Source organism: Cyanistes caeruleus, chromosome 1 (genome assembly GCF_971803275.1).
Source record: "Cyanistes caeruleus chromosome 1, bCyaCae1.hap1.1, whole genome shotgun sequence".
Classification (NCBI taxonomy): Eukaryota; Metazoa; Chordata; class Aves; order Passeriformes; family Paridae; genus Cyanistes; species Cyanistes caeruleus.
In genome coordinates, this window is record NC_141701.1 from 76,044,392 (window position 1) to 76,059,409 (window position 15,018).

The window sequence follows — 15,018 nt, forward strand, 5'->3', positions numbered from 1 at the left end:
TGGTCTTATTTTTTTCAGATTGACCTCCTAATACTTCATTTGATACCTCTCAGGTCTCATGGTGGAAGGAGAAACCAACAATTTATCCTGGTACTCTTTCTGCTGTGCATGACTTGATGGTTAGTGCCCCAAATTCAAGGTGCCTGTCTCCATTAGCAATTTCCCATGTTATACTTTTTTATTACTTTTTAAAATTTTCCTCTTGGAAACATCTTCAGCTCCACAAAATTTAAAGGATGCATTTACACAATGTTCTCTATGCATTTAGTAGTAACCACTCCATTCTATTCACTTTTACCATCACATGAGATCAGTCTTTCAGAGTCCTTAGAAAGTTTACACCTACAAGGTCAATAAAGGGTGAATTATTTAGAGCAACCTTCCAGAAACCTTTCCAGCCCATGAGTTTAAGTGCCCAGCTTGTTCCACATCACTACATTCAGGACTGTGAACATATTAAGTCTGACAGCAGGCCAGAAGGCCTCCACTCAGAAGATCTTTAGACTTTCTCCGTGTCTCTCACTTGTTCTATGCAGGGCTGATGGCAAAGCAGCCTGGACTCGTGACCGCCACAGTGTAACTGTGACTCCTCATTCTGAAGGACATAACACTAAATCATTTCCCTGTTCTGTCTGGGTAACAGATAGAACAGTCTGTAGTGGCTGATAATTTCCAGCACACCAAGGCACTGCTCCATGAGCACCTCTGGAACCCCTAACCCAGCTCCCGAGGGCCAAATGACCAGAAGCCCCACATGGGGAAAGAGTCCAGGAAGGTCAAAGGGTGAGACATGAACTGAGACATGTAGCCAGCATAAAATCAAACAGTGATTTCCCACTCACAGCACTGACTTGAATGTCATACAGAGCAATGGTTTGGGAGTGCTCTGATCAATTGCAATTTTCTTTGAGAAAAGAGCATGTGTTTGCTTCTGCACAGACTAGATCACCTTACACAGAGCAGCAAAAAAACCCCAAACCAAACCTAAAGATATCTTCCTATTCTTGTAATAAAGGCGTGGAGGTTTGAACTTGGTCTCAACTTGTGAACTTCTTTTAATCGTGAGGGAGCTCAGCCCCTTTCCTACACCAGAACAAGCTGTTGGGCTATTGCTCAAATTAGATGGACTTCCTTCACGTTCCTGAGGCACCCAGCTGAAAAACCAGAAGATAGAAGACATTTTTAACGAAGTGGACTTTTTTCCGTCCTGTTTTAAGTTAAACTGGGCCCTGCAGTAATGGTTCAGACCAACAACAAACTGAGAATTCATTGATGCAGATGTTTTTGTCTACAGAAAAACTCTAGCTTTTTAGCCTGGGAGAGTTAAAACACCATTTCACAACTACGTAAACGCACCAGTCATGTACAGCTTCTTCAGTGTGCCGTTCTGTTGACATTTTAGGCTGCAAAGTCCTTTTTATGCAGCATTATCATGAATTAATGACTGTTACACACACCAGTATATAAGCATTTTGGGTGATTCGATTTATCATCTCTTCTGTATTTCCTTCCTGTTCTCCTCTGACCTGGATGGTCATACTGGAAAAAATGGTCTCACATTTAAATTATATTCTGATTTTTTCTAATTTGTGTTCTGCAATTCACCCTCTCACCCTACCCCAGCAAGAAAAATATCCCTATATTAATATTTCAAACCACTATAAGCTTTTTCACAGGTTTTTGAACCCGAAGCATGAAGAAAGCAGCTCCAAACCAAAGCTGAGCTAATTCTGGGGGCCAGCAGAGGGCACTTCAAGTCCAGAGGATCATCAACATTCCCAGTGCATTCCTTTGTGGGGCTGTTACAATTTGCTGCTGAGGCCAGGAGCAGCTCAAACTGCCTATCAGAAATGTGAGACCTATCCGACTAATTCCCTCATTTTGACTACTGTGTTTTCAAGATACAACAGAATTTTCCTCTATCTCTCTATTCTAAAGAATTTTCCTTTATCATCTCTCACATTAAATGCAAGACCAGAATATTTGTCTGAATTCAAACACTAAAGAGCCTCACTTGGCTACTTTCTTTTTCAAATGCTAGTAGTAACCAAGAAAGTTACAGTGACAGTACAGTGACTTATTGCAACATCTAATTCTAAGCCAGTAAAAGATGCAGGAATGACCTGGATGCTCAATTTTCCAAGCACACTCTTCTACCTCCACTTCCTATGCCCTAAACTAGGTATGTGACAACAGGGACTTTCCTAAACTGTAGGAAGGCCATGGAAACCTTCAGTAATTTTATAAAATCCTATTCTGAGTCCTTCATAGATAAAGCAGATAATGCTCTTTTAGGAAAGCAGATTTGGCAAATTTTTTTTAATCTAAATTGCACGTTTCCTCAATTTCTGCAGTAACAAGATACTCTTATACTATCTGAAACACAGAACTTACACAAATCACTATTTCAATCCATGACCACAGTAAACAATTTTAAAAGGGATTCCTAATACAAAACTTTCTCCATATTATGGCTTATCTGTATCAAAGCACATGGTTTACAGAGCACAGAGTGCTGAAGACTCCCCTGGAACATCACAGACTTCTGCTTATGTCCATTTTAGGACATAACCTCCCTTCCTCTTGGCAGCTTGTGAGGAACTAGAATGAAAGGTAATATACTGAGGCTAGTACAAAATGGCAAAAATACCAAATGGCCACCAGAAATTGTTTTGGTCCCTAGATTTGTGTAAACGGGCTGTTCACAAGTAACTGGCTGGCAATAAAAAACAAACTCATGACTTGAGGCTAGCTATTGTCACATGACAAAGAGCTCTGTAAATTTAATTTTTGCTTGGACTCTTACCTGAACTCATCTTTATATGTACAGAAGTAAGTATTAAGCAATAAGAAGGAGAAATACAGTTAAAGAAAGCTAAAAAAACACGTTTCAGCTTTGTGTCATTGCAAAGCAGAACCTGCCTAGAGGCAAAGGCAGGCAGGCACTGTGACCTGAGAGCCTGCAGAAAGTTGCAAGCAGGCCTGGCTATGATGCAGCTTATCCACATTTCTAACAACAGCTTGGGTGCTGAACTACATACACCAAATCCCCCTCTTATCCATGAAGCCTTGCAACCTGGGCCATAATCTGAAATGTCAGTAGAAACTGCCTATTGCAAAAGGTACTGCTCTCACTCTGTCCCACCATCTGCCCCATGCTCTAGTCAGTTCCAGCACCACAAGGGTTCCTTGGGAGGTCAGGAGACAGCCAAAATCATGTCAGCATGCGCCTGAAGAGCTCTACACGTGTAACCTCATGGTGCAGGAAGGTGCCAGCAAGTAGGCCTAATCACACAAATGTTGTGTAGGCAAAGGAGGAGAGGGAGGGGAAACACAAGGTCTCTTACCCCTCTGAGCATCACCCCCTGCTTGGAGCCCGGTAGCTGGTGTGATGCTGCAGTGACCTGCTCCTCCCTGTCTGGTGGGCCAGACTCTGGTCTCCCTGCCTGTGTGTGAGCCAACACAGCTGAGCTGGCAGGCTGGGGAATGGGAAAAGAGCTGGCTGCATTTTCAGCTCTTCTGGAGCCAGAAGGAAGGAGGAGCTGAAAGCAGTGAAAAGCTATTGAAATGCCAACTGCTCCCTAACGCACACTCGGCCAGATACAGATCCTGAATACCAGTGACACAGTGGTTCAAATGGGAAGCTATTAAATCACCATTAAATTAAAGCACAACAAGATTAAGTAAGGAAGATTAATCAGGCAGAATTAAGTGGCTGAAATGTGGAGGGGTTTCTCTTTTGCTATTCTTATTTACTGCATATCTCAAGAACTGGTAGGTTAACATTTTCTTTTTCTCTCCATACAGAATCAGGGTCTAGTAGTGACAAATTACTGCACAGAGATGTTTAAACTGGTGGAAAAACACTTAGGGTAACATCTGATGTGTGAAGACCAAAAAACGCACAAAAATACAGCATATTCTTTTTACTAAATATAATTGTAAGATGCATTAAAAAAATTAATGTTTTGTTAGAGGTGCACAGAATGACACAAAACAATTTCAGAACTCTCTTGAAACTGCTGTTTTACAAGCCTGCTTTCTTTCGGAGTTCTCCTCACATGGCCAGCAGCCATGCTGCCACATCCCCTTGAAAGGCTCCCCATCAGGGGCACCCAAAGCAGCAGCAGCAGCAGCAGCAGCAGCAGCAGCCAGCACTCACCTGATGAGGATACACTGGTTGTCGTGGCGCTTCCAGAGGCAGCGGTAGCACTCGTTGGCCACGGCGAAGATGTGGGGCGCGATCTCTCCCATGTGGTGCTTGCTGTATCGCTCCATGGCGGCGCAGTCGTACAGTCCCGGGATGCTCTTGTAGGGGTTCACGGAGGCAACTATCGAACCAATGTAGGTCTGCAAGCACACAGCACCCCCCAGAGATGTTACCACGTGTGGGGTGGAACAGATTAACGCTCTTCTCAAATGATAGACAAAAGACACACGTTTGCAAAACTGTAACAATCCTTTGGATAAAAGTGGCCAGTAATTTTTCCTGATTTCTTCCTTTCAAGAAAAGCAACAAAAGGGTGAAAGTTCTTCTCACCTCTGTCATGTTCTCAGGCTTACTCCACCTATAACACTGAGCTTATTGACTGTACAAATCCCTGCCTTAATGCTGCTTACAGCTGCATGGTAATGCCTATCAGCACTGGCCTACAGCTGCTTCTCATGTGTCCTTAGGGACTCGCTGAAACCCAAGTAACTGAGCCCAAAGTAACGGTGGAAAAGTCTGTATTTCCATGTAGAGAATCCAAGTCCTTCTCTGCCACTCACTTTTAAAACAGAAGTATCAGGCATTATGGTAGACACTAGAACCATTATATTTAGAATAGCAGGCTCTAAGAAAAATGTGTGAAGCGGCAGATGCTCCAAAAACACTGACTTTCTGCCACATTTTTAATATTAGTTGGATGCAGAACAGCAGCTGGCAAGTCATTAATTTCTATCCCACTGCAATTAGAGAGCACATCAGTTAAAACCACCCAGGTAGCAGCTTATGTCCATTCCCATTGCCTTAACTCATTAGGCTGTGGTAACCTGATCATCTGCAACAGTCTGTTCACAATGCTGTTCAATTTCTCTCTCACCCTCTATCCACTTCAATATATTTTCCTAATAAAAATCACATTAAATGAGGTAGGAGATAACATTAAGCATGCTATCTCCAGAGTTTCTGGGGCATGCAAAATTAATTAATATACTGTATGGCATGTGCAGTGTTACTGCTGCAATACCAATTTCATTTTGTTAAACACCCTTCCTGCGGTTACAGGCAGGAAGCTGACACCTGGCTTCAACAGCCCAGCTCTGGACTGGTGAAGAGCCAGCCTGGGCAGCCTCCAGCCCTGTAACACAGCCCCATGTACAGATGCCTCACCAGCAGTCAACCCTCTCATTGCCGACAGGAACCAGCTGTGGAGCTGACAGCAGGACTGGGGCTCTCTTCATCTCCACAGCACCCTAACCAGAGGTGGATGGATAAGGGGAGCAGCATCTTGCAAACCACCGAAAGGCAGCCGCATGTGCTCCTCCTGCAGCCTCCTTCTCTAAGACAGGGCATTCACTAAGACAAAGGGACCATCAGTTCCCCCACACTTTCCCCTCTGTCTCTTTTGCAGCGTTTGCAGCCCGCAGCATCTACCTGCCTCCCTCTTTTTCTCCTTAATTAACATGCAATTAAGGCTGTGTATCAGCTCTCCTTTCTCACTGTTACGCTGCTGTTACAGTCCCCATTATCCACCTGTTCACCCTCCATCAGGCCCGACACACATTGCAGCTTTGAGCTCTTGCTAAGGGAACTGCAGTGGTGTCCTTGAAATCATGACAATTGTATCAGCAGTAAGGGGAATATCCCTCAGCACTGTATCTCTAGTACCTTTTACAGAGTGGTGAATTTTCAATGTGTTTTATAACACCACCCCTCCACCCCCACCCCACGTGCTCTGTGCAAGAGCTCAGAAGATTTCATCTAGAGGAGAGATACCATTTCAACATGAGATCGTATCACAGGGCAATTACAGCATAGAGACAACAGCTTAATTTCCTAGGATCATCCCCTCTTGGATTCTTAAATAAGTAATAAGTAACAAGGAACGCTCTGAAAACAAACTTCCTCTGTTTGATACATATTTTAGCACAAATTGCACATGGAAAAAATTTAAGAGACTTCTTTTTTTAATTACATGACTGCAGTACAAGTATGACCAATAAAAGAGGCTGCTACAGATCTTCCTCTTTCCCTTTAAAGTCTGGCTGAAGTCTTTGGAAAAGAGTAACTTGAGGCATGCCATCACAACAGATGCCATGGCAAAGATGAAAATATAAAAATCCCCATGAAACATGATACCATCTAACTTCACAAGTAAATAATCACTCTATAGCTTCTGCAAGATTCACTACCTGACAGAACAATATCCCCACAATAAAGCACTGGCAAAACTGCATCACCACAATCTACACATTGTGACTTTTCTTGCTTCTGTGCTAAACAGTAAATATCAGAAGAAGTGACAGCAGTCTACTTCTGCATACACTCATTTAAAATGGGGCAGTCTTTCACATGACTTAAGCACAGTTTTTTTAAAGTGACAGAAAGACTTCCAGAATATTAGTCATAACCGTGAATTTTAAAAGTTTATTAAATAAAGTGAGCTGGATTCATTGCCTAGTAATTCAATAAGCTATAATAGAAAAATGGGTGGTGTATTATGGCAATAAAAGAAACCCAGTGAACTGCAGAAACGATACTGATGAAAACAATTTCTGAATCACCTCATGGAGTAATGCTTAGGACATGTCACTGTTTAAAAAAATTCCTTCTCTCTTTTTCTTTCATCAAAAACGTGAGGAACCACAACCTCTACTGATAAAGGTGCAGCTTTGTGGTTCCATTCTTCTGGTGCTTTAAGTATGTACTACCTGCAAAGTCAGGACAAGTTAAATGAATGCACAAACTGCCACCAAATTATAATGGCATGTGACAGAACAAACTCAGGACTTCAAAGTACGATTTCCTCATCCCAAGGCACAATCATGAAAAAAGTATATTCTTCAAAGACACAGTTTATCACATTTATCACCTGCCAGATGTTACAGTTCAACCCAGGGGTAGCCACAACCAGCTTAGTCTGCACAGACTAAGGTGTTAGCTGGCACAAGCAAAACTTCTGTCTTTACCCAAGGTAGTTCAGCAAACTATCAATGGGCTGAAGCAGCACTGTTATTAAAAACTATTTGATTATTTTAAAAGTTCACATTAAAAGACAAATCTTCCAGAAGTCTTTGTAAATTGCCTCTGGGATACTCAACTGCAGCAAGATCTGCTGCTGCAAGCATCATTTCCTACATCACTTCCAGGCTTATTACTTATCCCATCCAGTACCTATCACAAGGTCTTACTAGTAGCAGTATTTTATAAGCAGTAGATTCTAGACTCAACCCTGGCAGCTCTAAGAGCCACAAAGTTAGGGATTTGGGGGAGGGGGATACATGTACTCCCATGAAGAATGCTCCCAATTTCACAGAATCACAGAATGGCATCGGTTGGAAGCAGAGCAAAGTTCATGTAGTTCCAACACCTCTGTCATGGGCAGGGACACCTTCCACTAGAACAGATTTCTCAATGCCCCATCCAATGTGGCCTTTAACACTTCCAGAGATGGGGCATCCACAGCTTCTCCAAGCAGACAGTTCTAGTGTCTTCACCCTCATAGCAACAACAAATTTCTTCCTAATATCTAACATAAACATACTCTCCTTCAGTGTGAAGCCATTCCCCCTTGTCCTGTCAGTACGTGCCCCAGTAAAAAGTCCCTCTCAATCTTTCTTGTAGGCTCCTCCACTTGCCCTTCCTTGGAGACCCTGAGCAGCCACACAACACAACCCCTTTCCTGCAGGGTAGACCTTCTGGTTTGGCAAATGCAAGCATCTTTGCAGCAGGTTAAATCAGTGCAAAAATACACAAAAAATGCAGGACTGCTCAGTGGATGTGTGTTTTCTCCTGAACACAACTTCTGCACCAGCCATCATCATATGGCAAATTAAATGGGTTAGCAATCGAAAGCAGGATCTCTAAATACTATATTATATGCCAACATCCCAAAGCAGGTGAAATTTCAGAAAAGGTATTTTCACACAAGAATTACACTTCCACTTTTCTTGTAAGACAGTTACCCAAATTTTTGTTTTGTTCTTTGTAGTTTCTAATCTTATTCTGGAAGTCAATAATTACTTATTTTAATGAAAGCATTCAAAATAAATTATGAATAGGATAAATACTGCCAGAGCACTACCAAGCAGACAGGAGAGTTCTGAAGATTTCCAGTTGAAATAGTTTGAGAGTTTTTTCGGAGATATACCGTGAGAACTTGCGTTAGAAGTGACTCCTTAAATCCATGGCAATGAACAGGGCAGTTTACCATTCCCTGTTATATGACTGACTCAATGCTCCAGACAGAACCACACACAAACTCCTGAACTACTTTGGTACAGACTAATCCAGCAACAACTTGTTATCAGATTACTGCTGATGTATTTATTTAAACCAGAGAATAAATGAAGGTTGGGTTACTCAGCCTGAATCCCAGTGCAGCACTTTGATTACTGTATTAGAGGTTGGGTTCCTTTTGCACTTTCAAACTTTTACTGGAATTGTTAATTCACCTCCTAAAACAACTTCACTCACAAGCCACAGACACTCCTGCTCGCCTTTTCAGCAAAAAAGAAAAACAAGATTGTTTGCTGATCCTCTACAAGGACTTTAAAAATTAGAAGTTCCAATCCTATCTTCTCAGCTAGACATTGAGTAAGGCTAGACAAAATGAAAGATGTACAGCTCACAAAGACTGCTGATACCCAGAGAAATACTCTAGCAAAACTATATTTAGTCAGAGCAGTCTTGTCCATCATGAGACGGTGTTTGTTTTTTTTTTAATAAAGATGCAATCAATTTATTATAGTTTGATGCCAAAAAATCTAAATGACATACAAGGTTTTATTGATCCAAATACACTTCAGTGTATTTTACACTTAGAATTACAAGAAAAAAGTTTGCAGTGTATGAAAGAAATACAGTTTGAAATGTCTTACTTTCCCATGTAGAAAAGGCTTTCAGACTAAAAGAGAAAAAAGTAGAGTAAGGAATTTCCCCCTCAATTATTTTTTCAGATTCTCTATGATGAAAAAGCAACGAAAAAGAAAACTGTCCTAACAGAAGACCATTATAAAACAAACTATAAAACAAACATACTGAATACACCAGAGCCACCCTGCTTTTCATCTTTTGCCCTTCACATATGCTTTTTAGAATTTTGGGGTATATCTTTTCAGGTTTGTTCCATGTCCAGCAACCATACACCTTCTGCTTCTTCCCTTTTATGTCAAAACTGCTCCAGAATAACATTTCTGTTTCTGAGGATCCTTGATGATATCTGTGTTCTACCCAAGTTTGTTTTTCCCATGTAAGGTCATTAAATTTATTCTGCACTGTTTCTCTCATGACCTTTCACCCTCTACACCAAGATGTCCCTCTGTACTTCACATCTGACACATCCCACATCTGTACTTCTAGCATCTGAGACATCCCGGTCTTCCTGCTTTCATAAATAAATAAATAAAAAGGAAGCAGGGAAGGACACACACTTCTTTTAGGCTTTCCATATCTCATGCTGCAGGGAAAGTGGGTAAGAGAAGGCAAAAGCAGACTGGAGGGGTCTGCTGAAGCACCTTATGCACTACTCCTGAATTAAATCTTTGATCAGCAATCTCAACAGAAACCAAAACTGCTTGTGCTATAAAAACAGGCATGAGAAGACTGCATTACTCTTATCTCTATCATTGTGTTTCTTTACTACCATCAAAAATCAAAATTCTTCACAGTTTGGAACTAGAGACGCTGGAATAGATCAAATACAGATGTTAAGATGTTTTGTTACAGATATATACATTAACACTGAGAAAAAGGACTTTGTACAACTCTCTTACGAGCACTTTCAAGACTCTGTTTTAGAACATGAAAAGTCTATATTATTACAGAAAGAACAGCATGTTTACTGATGCCTCAAAAAATATGTTTCTGAATAATTTTTGAACAACTCCTGACTTTCCTGGAGTCTCTTAAGGAACTGATTCTGTGTCTGAAAAGTAAATTTTTATTTTTTTTTTAAATGGGATATTGGTATCAACCTGCCAATTTTTTCCACAAGTATTACTTTCTGGGCTTACCCTTAATATACAGGAAACTTCAAATTAAACTGCAGTACAACTGGCTCACCACAAAGCTACTTCTATGTTACTTTTATAAAAGGCCTGGGAAAAGATTTTTATCACCATACAACCTCTGCATCTCACCTTTAAATCATCACAGCTACAAGAATATTACCAAATAACAAACCCAGTGCTTTCACAGGACATGCAGTGGCAGGCAACTTTTAAAAGACCACAAAATAGCCATCAAACTTCATTATGTTTTCAACACCAGATTTTAAGGTGTCAGGATGAAAAATCTGGGAACAGAAGAGTTTGCTTCATACTGCAGATATGGCCTTTGTGGTTCAGAGCTCTCTCAGGTGAAAGGATTGATGGTAATCAGGGCTGAGTTTATTCTGTGGCAAAGACACCCAAACATCTACCACATACACATCAGCAGAAAAAAGAGAAAGATGTCTGGGACACATTTTGGTGTGCTTTTTAGGGGAGGTAGAACAAGGGGTGAAGGTATGCCATAAAGAAGATGTAATTAACGCCCCCATTCATGGCAGGACCTCGATTTATCCTCACTGTGGTAAGTATACCCTGTTTTTAGCTAGTCCCATGCTAATTTCAGTGGGACAGAATCCAGTTGTCTCATATCTGAAGCAAAGCTTCTTTCTTAAAAACCATAATTAAAGTGAAGTACTAAACTACAATTTTAATTTTTTTTTAAAACTACATGTTTTAGATGTTTTTAACCAATCAAGCCATTTCTAAGATGGAAATGCCATACTCTATAATCATCTTTACATGTTGGGCTCCTGCAGTCCTCACCATGGTGACTCATGGTGAGCTTCGAACCGCCCAAATTCACATCAGCTTTGCTTTTCTCTGTATCCGTGTTCCTAGCCAATGAACTCAACATTATGACCCCTAAAATGTCCTCTTCTCTTCTTAAGGTCAGTTGTAGGACTGATTGCAAAATGAGCTGTTTATAAATACACAGACCACACTATAAATAAAAGAGTTAGCACCCATAGGAGAGGACCTTTAGAAGGGAACCAGAACATGACACGGAATGTCACTAGGAAGATCAGCTACCTATAGCCAAGATGCACCTTCTACATGTTCTCCTTGTAGCTGTTTTTGGAAAGTGTCTTCTCACATGGCTCAACAACACTTTCCAACCATGTCCTTCAGTCCATGGTGGAAACTGCAGCAGCCTCTCCTACCAACTGCTTCCCTGGTGGCCTTTTCTCCTTCTGTGCTGAGCACAGATTGCATCCAAGGCATAACAGACCAAGGCCTTTTCAAAGCCAGGCTTTATGCTTGATTCCACCAGAACAGTTCCCATGAAGATTTTGGAATAGTTTTGGATTATTATAAAATGTAATTTCAGATGATCACAGGCAACCTTTGTGCAACAGGACACCCTCTTAGATGATTGGATTGACCCTTCAATCCAGCTAATGTGACTTAAGCTTCCCTTGGTGCAACAGTATTAAATGATGTCCTGTTCCCAAGCCCCTCCAAGGGCAAAGGCTGTGCTATCTCTCCACAAAAAAAGTTGTACTTTGTAACCCAGATACCTTAACTTCTACACTAAAAAATCTTAACGCTCCCTCCAGCTTCAATCTCGCACATTCATTGTGCCTCTGTCCTAGGACAGTTAAATTTAACTGTCTAGGTCTGTTTCTTAAGGGTTAAAAACTGGGTTTTGGTTACCTTAGTTGCCAATGCAAATATCCAAAACCACCTGGAGGCAGACACCTGTCTGCTTCTCTGAAGGCTCAGAGATGGTGAAGACCTCTCCACCTGGTAAAAAGATACACTCAATGCTTAATCTCATCTTCTTTTTCTCTTAATTTTCTCCTACTGGAAAGATTACTCCATTACTCAAGGAAATACTACAAGTGTTATCCTCAATCCACACAAAACCCAATCCAGTTAGGGAGTATGAAACCAATATAAAGGAAGGTTGATAAAAGAACACTGTTACAGCCAAAGGTAAAATGCCCAACAGCAGATAATAACACAGGTATCAGATAGATATTTTTCCTTCTTTAAGATATTCACAGGTTTCTGGCAGGTTTTCTCCTATAGAAAAAGCACTGACTCTCCTTGTTTTTACTGTTCTTTTTTGCTGACTAATACAATGCAATCTCTGCCGTGCAGCAGTCCTATCTACTGGGTCAGAATAATGGTCTTTTGTACAGTTTTCATATAAACAATTACTGAAGAATTTATCTTTTCATCATTGCCAAGCAGATAGAGGCAGTGACCTCCTGAACACAAACACGATTGATCAGAACAAGACATTGATTTTTGTTATTTTCATGGGCTGCAATACATGTGAAGTTAAGTTTGCACACGAGACTGCAGCAATCTGTGTGCACAATTTTAACCAGGCGAGCTCCAGTTCAAATCAGAAAAGGCCTCACAAAAAGCAGAGAACCCATGGCTTATCACTCCATTTCAAATGGCCTGTGGTCACACACTAATTCTTCCTCCTGCTGTTATTGCACAACGCTCAAATGAGTCTTTCAAAACTGTCTGAAGGTCTAATTTACCCTCCAGCAAGGAAAAGAAAAAAATGGTCTTCTTCCTTCCTATACATTCATATTGGAAAGATAAAGGGGCTTTTCAGAGAAAATAGAGACAAAGGAAACCAAAATGCTGGTAAAATGATGAACCAAAGAGCAATGTCTCTAGAACATTGGTGAAATATTTTTATATAAAGCTTTGTAGATCTGTTTAATTCTGCCTGCAAGAATATCCAGATTCCCATAATTTCTGCAGATCTTTAATATTTGAAGGTATCTTCTATAGAAAGAGCTGTTTTAGAAGGAAAGCAGGAAGAGCAGGTATTACTCTTTAACAGAGGATGAAAAGAGAAAGCATAGCTGAAATCTAACTCTATGCCAGATAGTTAGCTGGATGGCACCGAACTGCTGCCAAATAGCCGTCAGTCGAGAAATCAGGACTGAGATGGCAAATGGAATTAACTGTCAAAAATCTGCTAAATGGAACTTTTGGATTCCATCTGCTTTTAAAAGGAGAGACTGACAAACATCAAAGGGAAAAAAACTGAAACTGTTTGTGAGAAAGGGACCACTTCTCTTCAAATAAAAATAACAGCCTGGCTATGAATCAATAATCCATTTACACAGATAAACAATAGCTATAAAAGTAAGTTAATTCACTCCCAACTTAAATGGGTTGTTTTCAGCCTTTCTAGTATCAAACTGCTGGAATATGTGTATGAGAGAGTTGGACAGTGCAGCACAAGCAGTAATTTCTGCGCAGCTCGCTATACAGTAAAAGCCCAACTCATGTAAAGAAAACATGCTGTGACAGGTAAGCACCCTAAGTTGTGGAACCCAAATTCCTGTCTTCCTTTCGATGACTTTGCTGGACTGGGAACAACAGACCTTACAGAAAGGAGCCAAAGCTTACCTCCAAGTGAGGCAACAGCATGTGCAGAAGCATTAACCAAAATTTTGCAAAAGCTCTGACTAAACAGCAGTACGCTGCTGTTGGCATTTGTGCAAATGGCAGATAATTTTTTCTTTTGATTCTGCATGTTGGTCTGCTTTCTGTTCTTGGCTCATAGAGTTAGCAGTGACATGCAATAAAGGTATGGAGAAAACAACATGAATATTAGATTTCAAATCTGGGAAGACATTAGCAACATATACCATCACCAATGACAAAATCTGCACATCATGACAGATTTCTACTTTGCTATATGTTTCCTATATGAAATTGCCAAATATATCAAATTATAGCATAGAAGTTTAGAAGTTATCAAATATAGCTTAGAGCTTTTGTATTACAAATAGAAAACTCATGGAAGTCAACAGACAGAAATTGACCTTGTTGCCAGTCCATCTATTATTTATTCCCTAATCAACCAACTAACCAACTGAGAAAAAAAATACTGCTACAGAGCAGAATAAAAAGAGCAAGCTTTCATGTTTTAATGAACCATTGACCTCTTCACCCTCTGCATCTCACTAAAGCAGCCCACTGAGGCTAGCAGGTAAGCTCCTTCTCACTGCAGTGTTTACACCCAGCAGGTTACCAGCAACACCTAGTGTGCTGCAAAACATAATATAAATTTATGTGTTGGCATAGGCACTGTGCACATGTAGCTACTGCACACACCACAAAGTGTTTGTGTAGCTGTGGCATACATGGCAGTGTACTCAGCGACACACACCTTTCATTTCTTTTAATGGTATCACATTGATCACACCACCTCAGGCTGAAACACTTCCTGAGATCTGAAAATATGCACCTTTAAAATCCCCAGTATTTTCAGTTGAGGACTTTGGAGGACAAAGTGTAGACAAGTACTCTTTATTGTTGTTGTTATTGTAACTACTAGCTGTTCCACAAGTCATGCAGAATGGAGAAAGTCAGAAGCAAGGTCGGTTAACCAACCGATGGCATTTGTTTACTTCTCGTATCATTACAGATATGTTTCTCCATTAACACATACCAAAAAAAAAACTCCAACAAATAAAAAATAATGATAATTTGCCTGTGGTAGACAATTGTTGATCTATATAACTGACCAGCCTTTAGAAATAACAATTGCCAGTAATAAATTTCACTAGATTTCCAATTAAAAGCCTGCTGTGTTTTTATAGATCTTTGTCTGCTGCTCTCTAGTAACAGATGTGAAGTGGAAGCTGTAATTAATGCTTGGAGACAGGAACTCACTTTGAACCGCATTTTGAAAACATTATCTGATGTGTGCAAGCATAACATTCTAATTATGGAGGTAAGCAGCTATGTATAGACATTTGTCATGCATTCTTATGGAAA

General features: G+C 40.5%; 2 protein-coding genes across 4 annotated transcripts in view; both read right to left on the bottom strand.

Moving 5' to 3' along the window:
- MYO10 (myosin X) overlaps nt 1–15,018 on the bottom strand; it is a 159,826-nt gene that overhangs the window by 68,483 nt on the left and 76,325 nt on the right. For all 3 annotated transcript variants that reach the window (XM_086898248.1, XM_086898241.1, XM_086898253.1), the window contains one exon: nt 4,163–4,350. The gene's annotated coding sequence lies outside the window, so the exon portion shown is untranslated. The remainder of the gene's footprint in view (nt 1–4,162; nt 4,351–15,018) is intronic.
- The window catches only part of LOC147655620 (unconventional myosin-X-like), a 33,799-nt gene that overhangs the window by 3,984 nt on the left and 14,797 nt on the right, over nt 1–15,018 (bottom strand). Inside the window, exon 3 of the mRNA XM_086889988.1 lies at nt 4,163–4,350. Coding sequence (XP_086746114.1) covers nt 4,163–4,350 — 188 coding nt within the window. The remainder of the gene's footprint in view (nt 1–4,162; nt 4,351–15,018) is intronic.